We start from the raw sequence: 19,815 nt of genomic DNA, 5'->3' as shown, positions 1-19,815 counted from the left end.
TTTATATATTTTTGGGATACAGAAGAGACAATACATCAAAAAGCAGTTTCAGGTTATTAATTAATTTAAATAAAATATAAATAAATGTTGACAATAACTCTGAAATACAGAAGGTATTTATAATTCTCCTCAGTGATAAAATATTCAACTTATACTTTTTTTAAATAGTTATGAGCAAAATGTAAATGTTTGTTTTCATGACGATGTAACAAAAGTGCAGATGAGCAGTTTTTAAACTGATGCCAGATATATATATATATATATATATATATATATATATATATATATATATATATATATATATATATATATATATATATATATATATATATATATATATATATATATAGGGTCGTCATCTTTTTGGAACATTTTCATTAATGTGATTAATTTTCTTATTTTAGAACAATTGACAAATATAATGATAATTTCAGCGCAAAAAGCTCTTGTATTGACAAAACTATCAGTTTTCTGATGTGAAGTTCAAAACCTTCATCATTTATTGAAATACATTTTTAGAAAGATCCTTAAAATATACAGTAGGAAGAAGTTCTTCCTGTTGTGGATTCAAATACTGGTTTCATTGGATAGGAGAGGAGGACAAAGCTCCTTCAGTCCATATGTTCGTGTCTGGGCTTGTAGGAGGAGCATCCTCCACATCCACCGAGTCTCTTCTCCTTCACGTTGTAGTCGAAGTGAGGCAGAACGAGGACGCTGCCCTCCGGCTCGTTTGGACCTCTCTTCTCCTCCAGAGATATGATGTTTTTCACCAAACAGGTGATGGCGGCGTCGATGTTGGTGTTGTCCTGGAGAGAGATCAGAGTAAGACATCAGAGGAGGAGGATGAAGTTAGAGGAAGAACAGACCAAACAGACCAAAGTCAGCAAACTAAATTTAAATTATAAAAGTCCCAAAAAACGTATTTGAGGTTGTTTTAAAATTAAAAACACACACTGGCACCATAAAACTCTGTTTTTCTTTCTTTTTTTAGGGTTCAAAAACAAGCTCAAAATAGGATTTCACGAAAGTTCCACAAGTACTTAATAACAGAAATAACCCTTTGGCATTTATTTACTATCATTTAAATCTAATTAATAATAAAACAAAACAATAAAACATGTATATAATGACATATGTCCCTTTTCAGCCGTTCAGAGAGCAAAGATGGGCCCAAAACGTGACTACTATTCTCGGTGACAGAGGAATCCTGGTAAAAGCATGAAACCCTCGTGTTCCTCTCTTTGTAAGAGTATTATCAACCCTGCAAAGTTGTTTAAAAAATGTTTTTTATCAATACACGATGACTCAATAGTCACTGGAGGTTTGTACAAGTTAACAAACCACTTTCTGGGATTATAAAAGGGACCACTTAATTTCCAAGCGTTTTCTGTCCAAATATAATATTACAAAACATGTCTCCAACTAATAAAAAGAGTGGGACATTTCGTCTGAAGGGAGAGCATCAACTCCACGATGCATCACTGCATGGAGGTGTTGTTACATGTTTATGTAAAGATGAGGCTGTAATTGGTTGTTTAAAGAGATATTTTATTTTCAGTTAGATTTTTTGTTTTTATTGCAGTCAGACCACTTCTGCTCAGGTAATCATGCCAGCAGCAGCGATTCTCAACTCCGGCACTGAGGAGGCCCCTGCGTCAATAATCTAGATGCTTCTTTGCTTCTACGCACCTCATTCAAACAAAATGCAGCAAATTCCCAGTGGTGCAGATGAATCGGTTAAACTGAAGCAGAAACACGGCACTCTCATGACAATCAGAGTTAGATATCCCACCAGAGAGCCATGTAAGGTTTAAGGTCGTAATGGCACAACCAAGATTAGCTGCCAGAGGAGTGACGTCCACCTCAAGGGGCTACATCAGTCTGACATCAATGAGGAAGGCAAAAACACTCACAGCTCCTCTAACGGCTGCTAGCATCTGCAATGCAACTGCCCAATGTCACTGACAGGTTCAATGTCTGTAAATTACTGGAAAACCAACACAAACTGACGAAAGCTTCACGTATCCAGCACAAATGGGCTGAACTACGTACAAATGTTGGGGTGTAGTTGCAGAATTACTGCAGGTCCAGCAGTGATATTAGTCTCATCCCAATACTACACTGGTCTCCACTAAATCCTGAAGGGAATATCTGACTTTTCAGTAACTATTGAACTTCTAACAACAACATATTTGTCATGCCCACAACTGCCATGTTTTTCCTTCAACAGCAGCCTGTTATAAAAAGAAACACCTGAAAAGAGCTGCAGGAGTTAATTAATTGAGTTTAGCACCAAGTGAAAGAGCTTAAAAGATGCTGAAAAGCTCCAGAGACATAAATGATCCGAGTTAGTCAATAATGGCAGTGACTTTCCACCATTATCATATCAAACATTGACTGGTTGACCTTTAAATGCTTCATTAAAAAATTTATTTCTGGTAACAGTCCAATCAACAAACAACTACTGCTTTAATTACCACACACTCACCCTGCTCAGGAGACTGAGGATTAGGGTGAGGTGCTACGGTAATTACTCCCAGATAAATCATCTGAAATACAGTACTGTTTGAGCTGTTTGAGCATTCACTGTAATGAAGAGTCCTTTTTTAATGAAGCATGTAAATGGAGACAAAAGCAAATTGAGGCTATGAGGGTTCTTCATCTGGAACAACACAGAGCCGTGCTTCCAATCTGCAACTTTAAATATATTCGATCAATTGAATAAGTAGATTAAAAAAGAAAATGAAGGGGAAGCGAGATCTGTGACTCCTCGCTCACGGATGTTTCAAATGTCCTTCAGGTCTAAACTCAGACCAGCTGCGACCTGAAGTATGTGAAAGTGTTGACCCAGGCTGCCGGGCCAAAGGAAACTCATTATCTTAAAGTAAGAATCAGCACGTGACATTTAACTGGACTGTACTTCTTTTGTTCTTTTTAAAACCGTAGCTAAGTATATTATCTAATAACAAGTCCAAGTTTATGAAATGGTCATGTTTTTTGTTTCTTTTATTGTTTTATCAAGATCTTTTTTTTTTAACTCCTCTTTAGAGCATCAAGTCAAGATTATTAATTTAAACTGAAAGATAACTAAAAGTAAAAATGTTTAGTTTATTCAATTCTGATTTATTTAGATAGCGTCTATTACAACAGAAGTTGTCTCTAGTTGTGATATTTAAACCAACCTAGAGCTGTCCCTTTAATCCCAACAACATGCTCTAACATGTGCAGTAAAATGCTGATTTACAGTATTAAAGGCAGCACTGAGGTCCAGTAGAACCAGTATGGACACTAGTACCTTATCTGAGGTCATGAAAAAGTAGTTCATGACTCAATTTGTGTCTGCGCTAAAATGGCACACATGGCCACATACTGTAGCTATCTTGCAGCTACCTTACCAGGATTTTAGATACAAATGCAAAGTTGGAAATTGGTCTATAATTAGCTGAAATGTCTGGGTCAAGAGTATATTTAGTATATTTTTTATATATATATATACATACAGTTGAGGACGATTTTATTAGCCCCCTTACAAAATAGTGCTTGTTTTCTAAGTGTTTTCCAAGTGATATTAACCAGAGCAAAATAAACTGAACACAGCTTTTTGTAGACTTCGTAGTTTTATTTTGGATGCTTACACTATTTTATATTCCACTCAGAAATGAAGATATTGTACAAAACACAAAAACTACCAGGGTCAAAATTATTAGCCCCCCACACCCTAATAGTCAATTGTGTATCCTTTTTGCTGTATTACTGCCTGCAGACGTTTGTTGTAGTTTACAACAAGTCTCTCACACTTCATTTGAGGAATTCTGGCCCATTCTTCTTTGGCAAATCTCTCCAGTTCCTCTAGATTTGATGGGTGCCTGGCATGGACATGTTTCTTTAGGTCACCCCACAGATTTTCTATTGGATTTAAGTCAGGGCTTTGTGCAGGCCATTCAATGACTTTTCACTTTGGTCGTCTGGAGATAGTTCTTCACCAAGAGGGAGGTGTGTTTAGGATCCTTGTCATGTTGGAAGATGAAGTGACGTCTCAGACCCAGTTTCACAGCTGACTGCCTAAGGTTCTCTTTCAAAATAGCCAAATATTTTTCTTTATTCATGATTCCATCCACCTTGACAAGATTTCCTGTCCCAGATGCACTGAAGCATCCCCACAGCATAATACTCCCACCACCATGCTTCACTGTGGGGATGGTGTTCTTTGGGTTGAATGCCTGTCCTTTTTTTCTCCAAACGTAAGCAGTGTCCCTGTGGCCAAAGAGCTCTAGGTTAGTCTCGTCAGACCATAAGACACGCTTCCAGTATGAATAATCTTTCTCCAGGTTGTCTCGAGCATACTGAAGTCTGGCTTGAAGGTGCCTCTTCCTCAAAAGTGGGGTTTTTCTTGGTCTGCACCCTCGTAGGTCATTCCTGTGCAGAGCTCTAGTTATGGTCTTCTTCGAGACAATGATTCCTGATGTGGCCAAGTCATTTGCCAGCGCTTTGGAAGTTAATCTGGGGTCTCTAGACACGTCTCTCACCAGTTTCCTCTCCAGTCTCTCTGAAATCTTTCTCTTTCTACCTCTGCCAGGCTTGTACTGCACTGTGTTGCTGTCTTTGGAGCGTGGAATGATGCCTCTCACTCCAGTCCTTGACACCTGGAAACGGTTGGATATCTTCGTATATCCCTCCCCTGCTTTGTGGGCATCTATAATTCTTATTCTGAGGTCCACACTGATCTCCTTTGTTTTTGGCATGTTGCTTCCTCAACTGCCAGCTCCATAATGAGGCTTTTATACCATGTTTTGGCTTGAGTTAATTAACTTAACTGAATTTAGTGCAATCACCTGTTTGACCTAATAACCTTTATGCACATCACCTGTGAAGGTTAAGCACATAGCTGCATAAAAGTGGCTTGTGTGATGACTTAATAAATGGTAATTTCTTAAAGGGGGCTAATAATAGTGTCCCTGGTCATTTTAGCTTTTTCTTACATAATAATGTTTTGGTGCACAAATATAAATGTTTTGGCCCATATAATGACAAATTGTATGTTCAGGAATGCTCTGTTAGAACCGCCTTGCTCTGCTAAAATGGATCTTCCCAGAAACTTAAAAAAAATTTAAATTCCATAGGGGGGCTAATAATATCGTCCTCAACTGTGTATATATATATATATATATATATATATATATATATATATATATATATATATATATATATAGCAAACAAGCAAACTGAGCTGAGGAAACATCCAGTAGCCCTGACGTGCAGGTGATCACAGCGTAAAGGTGAGCGGCGCTGACAGCCAGACAAACACACAGAAGAAAAGCCCGTCTTGCCTTGGCCGAGGTTTCGTACCAGCCCACAAAGCCGTACTCCTGGGAGAACTTCTCCATTTTGGGAAGTTTGGGGCACAAACCGTGACGACGCTGGTCACACTTGTTGGCCAGCAGGACAGCTGGAACCGACCTCCCGTTGGCCAGGGCAACCTGACAAGAGACAGGGAGAGATGCAGGGGAAATCATTGAGCGCAACGAACGAGAGCTCCAATATAAAAGTCAATAATAATAATTTTGAGGACGTGAACATCCACGCCAGTGTGTAATATCTCGAGGAACTTTCAAGCACCCAGAGAATACAGGAAAAGCAGGAAGTAAGCAGGAAGTGAGCTGCTTAAGCTCGACGAGGACAGGAGGGGTTCGGAGAATGTACCTGTTGAGACTTGTGTTCTTTAGAGAATAATCCTTATTCATAGTTTGTCTGAGTTGACTACAGTCATAACTTGATAATTATGAAAAAGGAAATCAGTAAAGAACACACTTGATCTTTGGGTAATCTTTAGCATCATATTATGACAGCCGAATGGTTAAAAGCCTAAAGATAACCTTTACAGTAAATAGTTATTGCATAGCTTGTGGTTACACTTAATAATAAACTTAATTATTTATTTATAAATTATACGGGATTAGGTCAAAGCCTTGAACAGATATGATTATCAATTTTTTCTTTTTTATTTCCTCTTATATGAATAATTGTAATGCACTTTTTACCGGTCTTTACAAAAAAAAAGATCATCTACAGCAGTGATTCTCAACCCGGGGTCTGCGGACCCCTAGTGGTCCGTAGTGTAATTGCAAGGGGTCCGTAGGTCTGTGATAATAAAATATATACATTTTTAAAATACATTTATAGAATTAGATTATTATTTTACTCAAATGTGACTGAGACCTCTATCTACCTAAACTACAGAGGGTAACATGACTTTCTTTTACTCTTTACAAGTGTAATTCGTTGTATTTTAATAAGAAATGTTGCACCCATTTGCATTGTTGAAGTTACTGCATGACACTGCTGATACAAACGTGACACGATTTGCATCCTTTTACAATTATAAGTCCCCTAACATTTCAGTGGGCATACACCCCCTTCATTTCTTTAAAATCCTTTTATTGTGAAATATTTGCAGGAAGTTGTTGGGGAAATGCTCATTAACTTGTAAAGTTCAAGCTCGAAATTGCAATAATGTTAAAAAAAAAAAAAAAACTAAACAAAGAAAAACACGATAAGCACAGTAACACAAAGAAAAAGAAGAAAAAAAGAAGTAGAAGACGATGACTCATATTAAAAAAGACAGCTTGTTCCGGGGGTAGCAGACTGAACCAGCTGAAAAGAAAAAGAAAACGGACGGCATTAAGAGACTTTATAAAAAAGAATATAATCATGTTGGGATTTACATTTACTGATTGGGACCCTCAGCAGCCTCTGTGCTATTTATTGGAGAGGTTCTGTCAAACCAAGCCATGAAACCAGCACACATGCAGCGGCATCTGACCACCAGTCAACAGTGGGACAGCTAAGAGTTGATCACACATTTGCTGGGGTATATTTTCTTTATTTCTTTCCACTTCATTTAAGAATTCATTTTATAGTATCGGTACTGACTTTCAAGTGTTAGCAGAGGTAAGATCATTAGTTTATTTTAAAGATGTTGGAGCCAAAGGGAAACATCCAGCTTTTCTAGTTCCACGACTGACCACTAGGCGGTAGGTCCAAAAGGGAGTTAGTCTCCTCATGATAAAATGTCTACGTTCAGATCAGAAATGAACATTTCAAACCTAGAAACAAAAAACATTTTTGTCTCCACAGCTAGAATTCAAATCTATGACAACTGTATTTCAACAGCCATAAACATATAATTGAGATCACTGCATTGATGTCTATGGTGTTAAAGTCACGATTTTGCTACTTAATGCATTAAAGCATTTTAGTTGAACTACACATCTGAGGTCTGATGAGCTAAAAAAAAGCACAAGCTCCCCCTATTTCAAAGATAATATGGTTTGTAAATTGTACACTCACAGAGGGCTCTGTTGTCCTCCAAGGGTCCAAGGGTCAAACTGCCAGCTATCACTTTAACTACTTTAGCACTTTTTGCAAACTTGACTTGACTGCGAATAAAGACTTAACAAAGTAAAATCATTCCTGTTATAAAGACAATGTGTCTTGTTGTGCTTTTAACAGCCCGTTGTGACTTGGTTGGGACAAAGCTGTGACTCCTGCTAATATAGACCCAATGGTCCATATTATCGGAGACAGTAAGCGGTTGCCCATATAACATCACAAATAACAAAAAGACTAGCATTCTACTCCGCCAAGGCTACCTTCATTTCTTTCCTCCATACTTTTCTTGCTCCTCATCTCCTTCGTGCTTTCTATTATTCCCAGATGCTCCACCATCATCATTGTGATGGAAAATTCAGCCTTGGCTAGTTGATTAAACCAAAACTGCTGAGAGCAGCAAAATAATAGCCTTGGCCCAGATGTTTTTGTCGACCCGAATCGTAAGAATGAATCATCCTTTGTGCCTTAAAATCAGTGTGCTTGGCTTATGCGAACGTATATTACTCCCTCTCTACTTAATCGTTTTGATCCTAATATACCGGACCAATGTGTAAAGTGTAACGTGGAGAGGGGTACATTATATCACTGCTTATGGCAATGCCCAGAGATCGCAAAGTTTTGGAAAGAAGTAATTTGTAATTTATCCCAGATTATCTCAGAAGATATTCCTATTTGTCCACAATTGTGTATTTTAGGTATATTTCCTGATAACTTAAAAATAAACAGTAGAAAGAAGAGTATGATAACTTATTCTCTTCTCCAGGCGAAACATTCGATAGCATTGTTTTGGAAGAACCCAGACAAACCAGACATAAAGCAATGGTACAAAGAACTCTCAAATTGTCTTGCATTAGAGAAACTGACATATGCCATGAAAGGGAAATCTGATGACTTTTGGGAAATCTGGGGACAGTTCATGCGCTTTATGAAGAGTAATCCATTGGGACCTGGGGCCTGTACTACGAAGCAAGTTCAACATATCCAGGATATCTTTTCCTTATCCAGATTCACTAAGCGGGACAATTGCAATCACGCTAAGCGGTCACACGACGGCGGTTATCAACTCGGTATATCAACCCAGGTTTCTCCAATCTGGATATGAGCGCGTGCACATAAAAGGGGCGGTGTTTTCAGCGCATGACCAATCGCAAGCATGGAGAAGTCCGCTGTCAGAGCCGCTTATTTCAGTAGCGAAGAGCAAACAATAATTTTACGGAAATATGATGAGTATAGGCATATAATACAGGCAAAAAGCAACACAGTTGCAGCTGCAAAATGCAGGAAAGACAGCTGGCAAAAGATCGCTGACTGTATAAATGCGTAAATTCATAGGGATATAAACATATATTTGAATATTCTGGGAATCTTAATCTTAAACTGTAAACCATGATCAGCAATATTAAAATAATAAAAGGCTTGCAATATTTCAGTTGATTTGTAATGAATCCAGAATGTATGACATTTTTTTTTGTTTTTGTGTTTGCATTACAGAAAATCACAATATTCTAATTTTCTGAGACAGTCTGTATATATTGGTTCTATAACTATTGTTGTTGACCGATAACTTGTGCTGATGCTGTACCAAAGAATTGGGTTTTTTTATTCATTTTATTTAATTTTTTATTTTTTCAGGAGGGTGGTATTTAGTATTTTAAAGTGACTTCTCAGAATGTTCGAGGGACGAAATTGAAAATCCCTTTTTTGCTATCCCCTTACAAATGCATCTTCTTTTTCATTTCTTCTTGATTTATTTATTTAATTGGTATTAGTTTTGGATTGACTGTACATCGGATTTTGGGTGATGATTTGTTTTATTTATTCATTGATTGATTTATTTTTTATTTTCTCCTCCACCTCTTTTTTCTTTTTTTCCTTTTTTTTTGGATCGTTCATACAGGTACTCATCAGGGAAAGCAAAGGGGTTTTGGTGGTCCCTGAATACGCGTTCTCTTCGGAGGGATCCTCTCACGATCCGCGCACCAAGCTCATGGATCTATTATATAACAAGCTCCACTGGATTCTCTTCGAAAGGGCATGTCATTTTCCAAGAGAGCTGATTGGTCAGTGGGCGGTGCTTTTATACCCGGCGATCTGTATCTCGAACATAACCTGCTCCGGAGCAGGTTAGCTGTTCAGCATAAGTTACCATGGCGATAAGAAGTGAACCACCGTCGTAGTCCTGAAAACCCAGGGTTAAACCTGAAGTTACCTCGCTAACCCCAAATCCCGCTTCGTAGTACAGGCCCCTGGACTGGATGATTCTGTTGAATGATGATGTAGGGGGGATTCTGTTTTTGTTTTTGTTTTGTTTTGAGTTTTGTGCGTAATGTTTTTTTTATGTTGTTGTTTTGTCTCTGTATCTTTGTCTGCTATGCTTGTTTTTTTTCTTTCATTGTTTTTTTTAAATTTTGATTGTACATTTTATTTACAGATAACTGTATTGTTGTAATAATTGGAAAAAATGTCAATAAATATAGTGTTAAAAAAAAAAAAAAAAAAAAAATCAGTGTGCTTCCTTTGTTACGTTGTCACTCTGCATTGAGACGCCTGATGTATGTTCTGACCCTTTTTTGCATGCAACTGTTTAATTAGATCTGCTACGTCTTATTCTTTGTAACTTAGACACTCAATTTCAGTCCAGTTATTCACCTGGTTGGAAAGAACACATTAAAGAACATTTGCTGGTTTTTTCCATGACAATCATCCAACTTACCTTTGAGTCCAGGTCTCCTTTCCACTTTAGGACCGCCTGAAACGTGGAGAGCCTGGTCATGTCAAAGACAACCAGCGCCCCCACTGCCTCTCTGTAGTACACGCGTGTCATATTTCCATAACGTTCTTGTCCTTTTGTAAGGGGGAGAAAAAAAGAAGATACAAAATCAAAGGCTGTGTTGATTTACAACCACCATGTTCACATCTGATCAGGAGCAAAGTAAAAGTGGGGACAGAACCACAAGGAAGCAAGCTACCTGCGCTTAACTTCGTTAGTATCAGACCTAAAATAAGAAGAGAGAAACAGACGCAAATTCTTTCCACACAAGTTTCTATTTTTTCATTCTGTTCAGCTCTCAAAATTATTTGATTGAATTAAAATTAAGTTAATTCTTTAGGCTGTAAAACCCCTCGTTTTTTTCACTCTAAAGACGACTTTTACTCTTAGTGATGAAAAAAGGTTTAATGAATTTTTGTTGTTTGTTTTGTATTTATTTCTCATTTCAAACAGAAGTAAAACTCGGTTTAATGCCAGGCTTCTTCCAGGCTCCCCTCTGCTGCACCTGATCGTTTCTAGATATGTCCATGATAGACCCACAAAAGACATGTGAATGGTGACATTTGAAATGAAATGATGTCAAATTAGCATAAATAGACAACATTTGACTAAATAAATAACATATAAAGAAATTACATTTAAAGAAATTAGATGAAAATAATGATAAACAGAAATCGCAAAAAACATAGACATACAATCGCCGTAGAAACTCAATTGCTCTTGTAATGGATGTAATACAATTATTCAACTCATAGAACTGGAAAAAAGACTTGTGTGTGTGTCACCAAATGACCCACTTGAGACACATAAAAACATAAGCTATAATGATGTAAAAACAATAAAAGAAATAGACACAAATTAATACAAAAAAAAAACAAAATGAAACTTTCTGTTGTTACATTAGCAGAAATGCAAAAAAAGACCACATTTCTATCACAAACGCATATGAAACGATCAAAATAAGGCATGTTTTATCAAAACGGACCAAAAATACACCTATAAAAAGATGCCACACTGATGATGCGGTGATGCTAAGCGTGCAGTCTGCACGACACTAACACCCATGACTCACACAGTTAAGCATTATGGATCTTTAAGTTAATGCTAACTAACTCAAGTAAATCAGTTTATCAACTTGTCTGCTCACATGAAACTGTTATCTTTGTAAGTGGCTAAGTTTTAAGAGTTTTTTTTGTTTAAATAAAAACAACTGCTGTAGTTTTTTCAGATCCGAAAGCATTAAATAGTCAAAAGTAACTTTTTTCGTCAAAACTTCGGTGCATGAAAACATAAAGATGCACTCTTTATTTCAGATTCAGTCACACACAGAGACGGAGAGTATATGAATAAGTCTTTATCTGGCTACTAACTTCCTCCACATGATCCTGATATAGCGGTGAATCACCGTGTGAGCATCTGATACAAACACACACACACACACACACACACACACACACACACACACACACACACACACACACACACACACACACACACACACACACACACACACACACACACACACACACACACATGACCATACAGAAAAACAAGCTGTGGAAGTATATGAACCTCTGTGTTGTAACACTGAGGCTCTTTGAAAGCGATGTCTTAGCAACAGATGGTATCTACGTCTTGCTCTCAGGAACAGACATTCACATACTTCCTGCTCTGATATTGTCTGAAAAAAACAAAAAAACACCAACAAAAGAACCTGAAACCTGAACACAGATCCTGTTAGATTCTCTCCTCAACAACTCTGATGCAAAATAAACGTTCTCTCTGGTTCATGTGACAAAAATAAAAACTCTGATTACAGTAATAACTGAGACCTCTGTGACCGTGTTTGTTGTGTTTGCTAAGAGGGTACATTAGACAAAAAAATCAAAAACCCACACACACACAAAAATGCAAACACTTACTGACATGTTAAAAAGTATAAATAACTTATATGAGCTACAACATCGTGCCAACTGATTATATCAACTTATTTTCCTCATTAAGCTCTTGGCCAGGACATTCTATCATGTAAATAAATTTTATCAAAGAAAATATATTAACTTTTGCACTTATGGCGGCAGGTATTTGGATCCACAACCAGATTGTGGGAGTTGAGATTTCAAAGTGCTAAAACGGTGCACATCTGATTGTTTACGCTGCGCTTTTAAGCTGTCGTGGAGATGTAAGAACGTCAGCATGCGGTTTCTTTAACTTGCTACATAGCTGCTTTTATTTGTGATGGGTTCAAAACAGAGACTCTTGTTAGCCTGAAACAAAGGCATCACTATTCCACTAAACTTGTATATACAGCATTGAAACACCCTTATTGTGAAAGTAGAACTTCCCTGTGGGCTTTTATTTATGTTACATTATAAAATGAATCTTAATCCATTCTTAGACCTTTCTAGCTGTAAAACAGTTCACAATTTGGGTTTTCAGTAATATTGTGACCTTGCATTGAAGTACACCGTTCATTCTCCCCAGAGTCACTCACAACAAAGTCGTGATGTTATTAACCACAGGAACATTGATGAGGATATGACACTTTGTGCGCAACTACACAAAGTGTGTCTGCAGGTCTAAAGTCTGCCTGGGAATGAGCTGCATGCAAATGACAGCGCCTATCAGCTGTCACCTGACCCAACACCGCAACAGCAAGTCTCCTGTGAGACGTTAGACAGGAGGAACATAGTTTACAGAAATCTAATTGTCCCCAATTTGGGAAACAAGGTGGTTCCAGTCCAGTACAAGGAGCTTTCCTCATGACTTGTATCTGCAGGAATGGGACATGTTTCACCCAGCTACTTCTCACGCGTCGTCATAACAAGATATATCACCAAGCAAGACTGAAAAAGCAGATAACTGAATGTGTAATCTGAGGTTTGTCTCTCACCGCGTAGCGACGGCGCAGTGTTGATACTAACGAGGTAATAAGAGCAACATATTAGGCAAAGTGTAATTTTTTAATCCCAATTGTGATAAGTAAACGAAAAATACTGAAAAATGTGTATCCTTTAAACATGACGTTGGTGGAACATTATCAAATCCTGTGTGATATGTTTATGTAGTTTCAAATCGATTTTTAATAACAAAATGCAATGTGTCCCCCCTGCAACTCTGGTATTTGTTTTGAAGGGATCATATCTTTGGTGTATTCAATTTTATCCACTAATAAACCAAATTAAACCTTCTGCTATCCACCAAAAGACTGTATCGTTATACAAAATTATAAACAAGGTATATGTTGCTGCTTGCATTTTTGAGGCAACAGAATGATTGCAAGACTTTTCCTTGCAATGAGATGCATCTCAATACTACACAGTTTTCACTTTGACCTAAAGATCATCATCATTATTAGTCTTTTTTTTTTATTGTTATTATTTTTAGGTAGCGCTAACTTCCGTACTTATGGATAAAAATGAAGGCAATCATACCATCAATAAAACCACTGACCTCAGATTTGACTTAATAGCACCTTTCTCGAAATGCAGCTTCAGGTTTGCAAAGTAAATCTAAACTGTAAATGTTACAATAACTAAAATAAGACAGAAAATTGGCATCAAATTAAACATATCATACATAACAACATAAGTAAAATGAAGTATTAATGAGGCGGAGGGATGCTGCTAAATGTAATGTCTGCATGCAAAGTATATGTGCAACCACACTAAACTATCAAAACATACAAAAGCTACATTTGTACAGATATTTCAGCTGTACGACAAAGGTAGTAGTAGTAGTAGTAGTAGTTTATTTGGTCGATCAGTTTCCATTGATAAATACATTGCATTTCATTTCCTTTTGTAGGAAAGAAATAAAAAAAACAAGTAAGGAATAAACCGACCAAAAGGTGTAGGCTGAAGCCTAAGCTTATTGTTCCTACCCTTTTTAACTTTGTTTACTTCATAGTTGATACTATTACAACCAGGACAAACAATCTACAACAACAACAAAAAAAAAAAAAAAACAGCAAAGTAAACACACATGGTACAGGTACAACTGTGAGACTGATTATTTTTCACTAACTATATTTGAGTTGCCTGCATTAATGCATAATTAAACCCTATTACTACTTCCAGGCAGGAAAAAAAAAAACAACAAAAAACAACACAGATGCTGCGGTGGTGATAGTCACAAGACTTCCAGCTTTGTGTTCCACCTGATAGAATTATTGTTTATTGGTCCAATCTGTTGTAATACATCAGAAATGATCTGCCATTTCAGTTTTGATTAATTTATCATCTTGAAAATCAGCAAATTGATGAAGTAGCCTTAAAACTCAATTTCAATCAAGTCGCCAAAGTTGATTGGACTACAGGCAGGACGACCATGGGCCTCATCTGGAACAACAGAGGGCTATTTGGATAAGAACAGAGTGTGCTTTGGCTTGAAATGAGCAAATGACGAAGGTCCTACATGTTTTAAGTATTATTAAGCCCAAATGTGAAGTCTATATGAGGCTGAATGGGCTGAGAAGGGGGAAATTGTGTGGGTCCCATAGAGGTCATGGTTATTATATAAAGTCATGATGGACTCACTCTGAGTCCTTATTTCCAAACACAGGCAGGGTCACCAACAATCCTGGACTGGAAACCCACATTTAGAACCCACTTTTAATAGCGGCCACATATAAACGCTGGTCAGGATCAGTGGCGTCAATTCAGTCGAAGCTAAGGTATGGCAAGGTTACGAGTCACAGAACTTAAGTAGAATATCAATCAACACGTCCAGCAAATACTCATCACAAGTCTGCTATGTAGCTAATCTGTGTGGTCAAGAAAAATTGAACTTTTTCAAATGCAGTCTCGCTCACTGCAAAAACTCAAAATCTTACCAGGAATATTTGTCTTATTTCTAGTTAAAATGTCTCATTTTTAGTCAAAAAATCTCATTACACTTAAAACAAGAGTCATCACCAGAAAAATAACTTGTTATTTGACCATTTTCACCTGTTTCAAGTAAATTTTCACTTGAAATAAGTAGAAAAATCTGCCAGTGGGACAAGATTTATCTTCTCATTACAAGCAAAACGATCTTGTTCCATTGGCAGATTTTTCTACTTATTTTAAGTGAAAATCTAGGAAAATGTCAGGTGAAAATTGTTGTTTTTGAGTCTTGTCTTAAATGTAATGAGATTTAAAAAAAAATGAGACTAAAAATTAGACATTTTAACTAGAAATAAGACAAAAATTCTTGTTAAGATTTTGAGTTTTTGCAGTGTATAATAACAAGTGAAATCGATCATTTTGTTCTTATTTGCATTTGTAGTTATTCCATAAATGTATTTAAAAAAACAAACATTTACATTTAACCCTTGAAGCAAAGGACTGCCATACCTTGCCATACCCAATTGACGCCCCTGGTCAGGATGCAGCAGTCATCAGTCTACAAGCAGAGTTTGTGGTTTCAGCTCTGATTATTACTGTGTCACAGACATCACCTTTTATTGTTTCTTGAGCAAGTTCAGATAAGGAGTAAACACAGGCTTTTGCAGCAGTCGCTTAATTCTCTGGCTTATCGCGCAAAAACGATTACAAAATGTAATCAGAGCCGCTTTCCACTCACCGGCGATGTCCCACAGCTGCAGCCTCACCACCGTCGTGTGATCCCAGTTGAGCACTTTGAGAGCGAAGTCCACCCCGATGGTGGCCCGGTAGTGCTGGGAGAAGATCTGGTGCACGTAGCGCCTGATGATGGACGTTTTTCCGACTCCCAGGTCGCCGATGACCAGAACTTTGAGCAGCCGCTCATGCTGCATTGTCGAGGCGGCGCGTGAAAGCGATGGCGCAGTGATGTCTCCAATTATGGGTTCCGCATGAGAAACAGTTGCGAAATGTAGAGGCTTTGACTAGTAGATGTGGAGGAAAACTAAATAAATAAGAAAAAAAACTTTTAGAATTACTTTTTCTCTTAAAAAAGAAGCCGCAGACTTTTTAAGACGCTATCCAAATGATTACGCACGAGCTGAAAGTAATACATGGATGTAATTGTCTTTAGATGAAATACAAAATAAAACTCGCTAAACTATTTAAAGGGATTTTGACTCCTCCTGCGTATCTTAAAGTCCCGCACAAGAACAACAGTCTATGTCACAGAGTTGCAGATCCGATTATCTTTTGACGGAGTTTGCGTTCCTGCGTTCACGGGACGGGTTTCTGTGTGTCTCTTTGCAAAAACAGTTTAAAACCGAGACAAAAGAAGAAGTTGTAAAACGACAGAGTCACAGCCAGAAGCAGAAGAAGAAGCGAGGCGTTGTTATCAGCTCTGGCTGCGGTTGGTGTGCGCTCCTCTCCGCCCGGAGCTGGCTCTGTTGCCATGCGCACGGAGAGGACTGCGGGGACGGCTCTGCTGTCAGTGTGTGTGTGTGTGTGTGTGTGTGTGTGTGTGTGTGTGTGTGTGTGTGTGTGTGTGTGTGTGTGTGTGTGTGTGTGTGTGTGTGTGTGTGTGTGTGTGTGTGCATTCGTGTACGTGTGTGTTTCATGCGTTTACGCAACTTAGTCAAAATAAAAACACATCTCTCTCTGTCACGCTTTGTCCATCATCAGTCTGTTCCTGTCTTTCATAAAAAGGAGCGGTAAACCACCACACTTGACAAACACATAAAACATACACGAAAGTATTTTAAGAAGAAAAAAAGAGGCACAAAACAATTTAGAAATGCCTGCATCATGAATTTCAAACTGTTAGACTTGCACCAAAGTTCATGTTCATTGTTCATTCACTGATACAAATATTGTGCTTGATCTACTTAAAAAAAACAAGTCAACTTTTTGCATGAGATTATTTTGTAGATCAACACTCTTTGTATAAACTACTTAATTTTATGTATGTGAAGAATACATTTTGCAAGTACAGTCAACTTAATTGTGTTAAGTTTATTTTATTTATCAAAATTAAGTTGACTTTAAAAAGAAAAGAAAAGGAAAAAAAGAAAAAAGGAAAAAAAGAAGAAAAAAAGAGAAAAAAGGGAAAAAAAGGAAAAAAAAGAAAAAAGGAAGAAACCATTTAAAAAAAGGAAAAAGGAGAAAAAAAAAGAAAAAAATAAAAAAAATTAAAAAAAATAATGAAAAATTAAGTTGCAAAAATTAAGTTTACTTTACTTGAAAATGAATTTTGTACATACTAAAAATTAAGTAGTTTATACAAAGACTAGTCTTTCTTGAACTCCATAAAAATCTCATGCGAAAAAGTCACCTTAATTTTTTTAAAGTAGATCAAGCAAGATATTTTTTACTGTGGTGTTCTACATAAAACAAATAAAGCATGTTTCATCTAAACGTTGGTCAATCTGCCCAATAGATTAAAATTGTTAAAGGAAAAGTAAATACAACAAGATCATTGCTTGTTGTTTGTGTGTAAATTAAAAGATTGCCTGGGATTACATAAATACTGCTTGTTAAGGAAAAAATGCACAATGTTTTTTGAACAAATGCAGATTAAGTTCAAAACTAGATGTATTCATGTAAAGCAACAAACTTCATTTTTAATTGTTAATATCACCGATTTAAGTATGTTATATTTACATGCGCTTAGATTTATTTTTTTCAGTGTTGACAAAATTCAAAGAAGGGATATAAATAACTGACATCTTATTGCAGAAAATCAACACTTTCCCTGCTGCGTTGCCATCAGTCCTGAGGCATCACTCGAACCAGGAAAGGGGGACAAAGCACTTCAAAACATGTGGAGGGGCGCACAATAATAATAATAAAACAAAAGAAAAACATACATTTGATGTTCGGGGGTGTTTAAAATAATCTTGCTTTTCTTTTCATTTTTGGTAAATATTTACCCAGTATCTACACATCCTTTGATAATTTCAGACATTTAAGTGTTCACTTTTGCCTCAGTTCAACTTACAAACAACCTCAACTATCTTATTTTGGTCAATTTGCATGTGTTTGTTTGCATTCTGTATCACTGTGGGGATTTTGGGTAATAATAAGGTTGTTTCTGCCATTTTATTAAGGTCATTTCATGTCTAATATTCATTTTTAATCTGTTATATCAGCCACAAGGACATCGTTTTGTGTTTCACTGTGTGTATCATGTAGTTTAGTTTGAAAACATGTTGTCTGGTTTGTTTTTCATTCTGTGCCTCGTTTGGATAGCTTAACATCTCATTGTGGTTGTTCTGCCTTTTTTGTTTCCATTTGGTGGTGTTACATCGAATTATCGTCTTTGTGCAACTCTTTTTTTCCTTTTGACCATTTTATTATTTCACTTAACTTCTCTATCTCAGTGAAACAGGACCCTTATATTATTATTAGTCAGGTCTATAACTTAAGTATCAGTATGCATCCTTGCTATGCGACCATGTGTTCAGAGATATGTATATGCAGCACAATTAATACACGCCGGGAGAGTGAACCAGTGGTTCTGGTGTAAAAACTACAATTCCCAGTCGCAAAAGAGGCAACAGCTGATAGTTCCGGGACTGCGCAATGACGTCATGCGCGGACGGCTTTACTTTCTAAAAACAAACACCTAAAAAAAAAAAGTTTGTTTTTGCCATTGTAAAAACAAACCTTCATTCAGTCTCTCGTGTCTGACACGGATACTGGACAATAAATTAGTTCACATAGCAAGGAGTACTCTCTTTTTTGTAACTTATCCTGTGAAGTCCTAGATAGAAATGTGTTGTTACACAGCTCCCCTGAGTAAATATAAGTCTATGTTTATATCCCTGTAGGATTTTGTCGGCTACCCAAGTCAGTATTTCACACTCCTCCTGCAGGAGTCCTGCAGGATGTCACCTTTCGATCTGCTGAAATTATTTAACTGTCGTGTGTTTTGTCGGCCCATCCATAGACAAATAAATGTAGACGCCCCATCGAGCGCTGCTGCGATGCGTCAACGTCGCCGCCATATTGGATGTGGCAATACTGCGCTGTAAATAACATGGATTTATTTTCATAAAGCGCCTTTCTACAAAGAAATTTACGTTTTACGTCTCATTTATTCATTCACACACGCACTAATATACTTGGGAAACAGTTAGGCACCAAATATAATATATTAAAATTTCTCAGATGGCGAAAATAAGAACTTTATTGATCCCACATAGAAGTAATTCATGTTATATCAGCTATAGAGAACAAGGTAGTGCCGAAAAACAATATATATCCCCCTCACAAAAATAAGAAAAATAGAGAAACATATTTTCTCATCAACAAAACAAAATTAAAAATTTTCAAATAACAAAATAACATATTTGAACCATTTTTCAGACAATAAAATAACATTTGAACCATTTTTCAGACAATAAAATAACTGAAAAAATCGGAAAAATTGTTCAAATATGTTATTTTGTTACTTGGAAAATTTAAAATATGTTTATGTAAAATATGCTTTGTTGATGAGAAAATATGTTTCTCTATTTTTCTTATTTTTGTGAGGGGGGATATATTATATTTGGTGCCTAACTGTTTTCCAAGTATATAAGTGCGTGTGTGAATGAATAAATGAGACGTAACACGTACATTTCTTTGTAGAAAGGCGCTTTATGAAAATAAGTTTAGTTTAGTTTATTTTGTTTTGGTCAGTTACATTTTAAGATGTTTGCATATACACATTGTAAATGTACAGTATACACACAGGTATAAATATATATATTATATGTACACATTTCCTTTTTTTTTTTTTTTTTGACCAAA

The 19,815-nt window shown here is 36.8% G+C and overlaps 1 protein-coding gene across 1 annotated transcript; it reads right to left on the bottom strand.

Annotated features, from left to right (window-relative positions):
- Positions 1–356: 356 nt before the first annotated feature.
- zgc:162171 (uncharacterized protein LOC565931 homolog) lies at positions 357–16,453 on the bottom strand. Its single transcript, XM_061710476.1, has 4 exons — positions 15,725–16,453; positions 10,103–10,233; positions 5,328–5,477; positions 357–806 (listed from the first exon to the last, which is right to left on the bottom strand). Exons 1-4 carry the CDS (start codon positions 15,915–15,917, stop codon positions 612–614), a joined length of 669 nt encoding a protein of 222 aa, XP_061566460.1. The 5' UTR covers positions 15,918–16,453; the 3' UTR covers positions 357–611.
- Positions 16,454–19,815: the final 3,362 nt, after the last annotated feature.

The sequence above is a fragment of the Cololabis saira genome, chromosome 20 (assembly GCF_033807715.1).
Source record: "Cololabis saira isolate AMF1-May2022 chromosome 20, fColSai1.1, whole genome shotgun sequence".
Lineage (NCBI taxonomy): Eukaryota > Metazoa > Chordata > Actinopteri > Beloniformes > Belonidae > Cololabis > Cololabis saira.
The sequence above is the reverse complement of the archived record's forward strand: the minus strand, read 5'-3'. Positions and strand labels throughout refer to the sequence as shown.

Excerpts from the sequence above, each read along its gene's own strand:
- zgc:162171 (XM_061710476.1), bottom strand. The coding sequence starts at position 15,917 with ATGCAGCATGAGCGGCTGCTCAAAGTTCTGGTCATCGGCGACCTGGGA. Across the intron at positions 10,234-15,724 it reads GCAGCTGTGGGACATCGCCG|GACAAGAACGTTATGGAAAT; the intron begins GTGAGTGGAAAG and ends CCCTTACAAAAG. Across the intron at positions 5,478-10,102 it reads AAGGAGACCTGGACTCAAAG|GTTGCCCTGGCCAACGGGAG; the intron begins GTAAGTTGGATG and ends GTCTCTTGTCAG.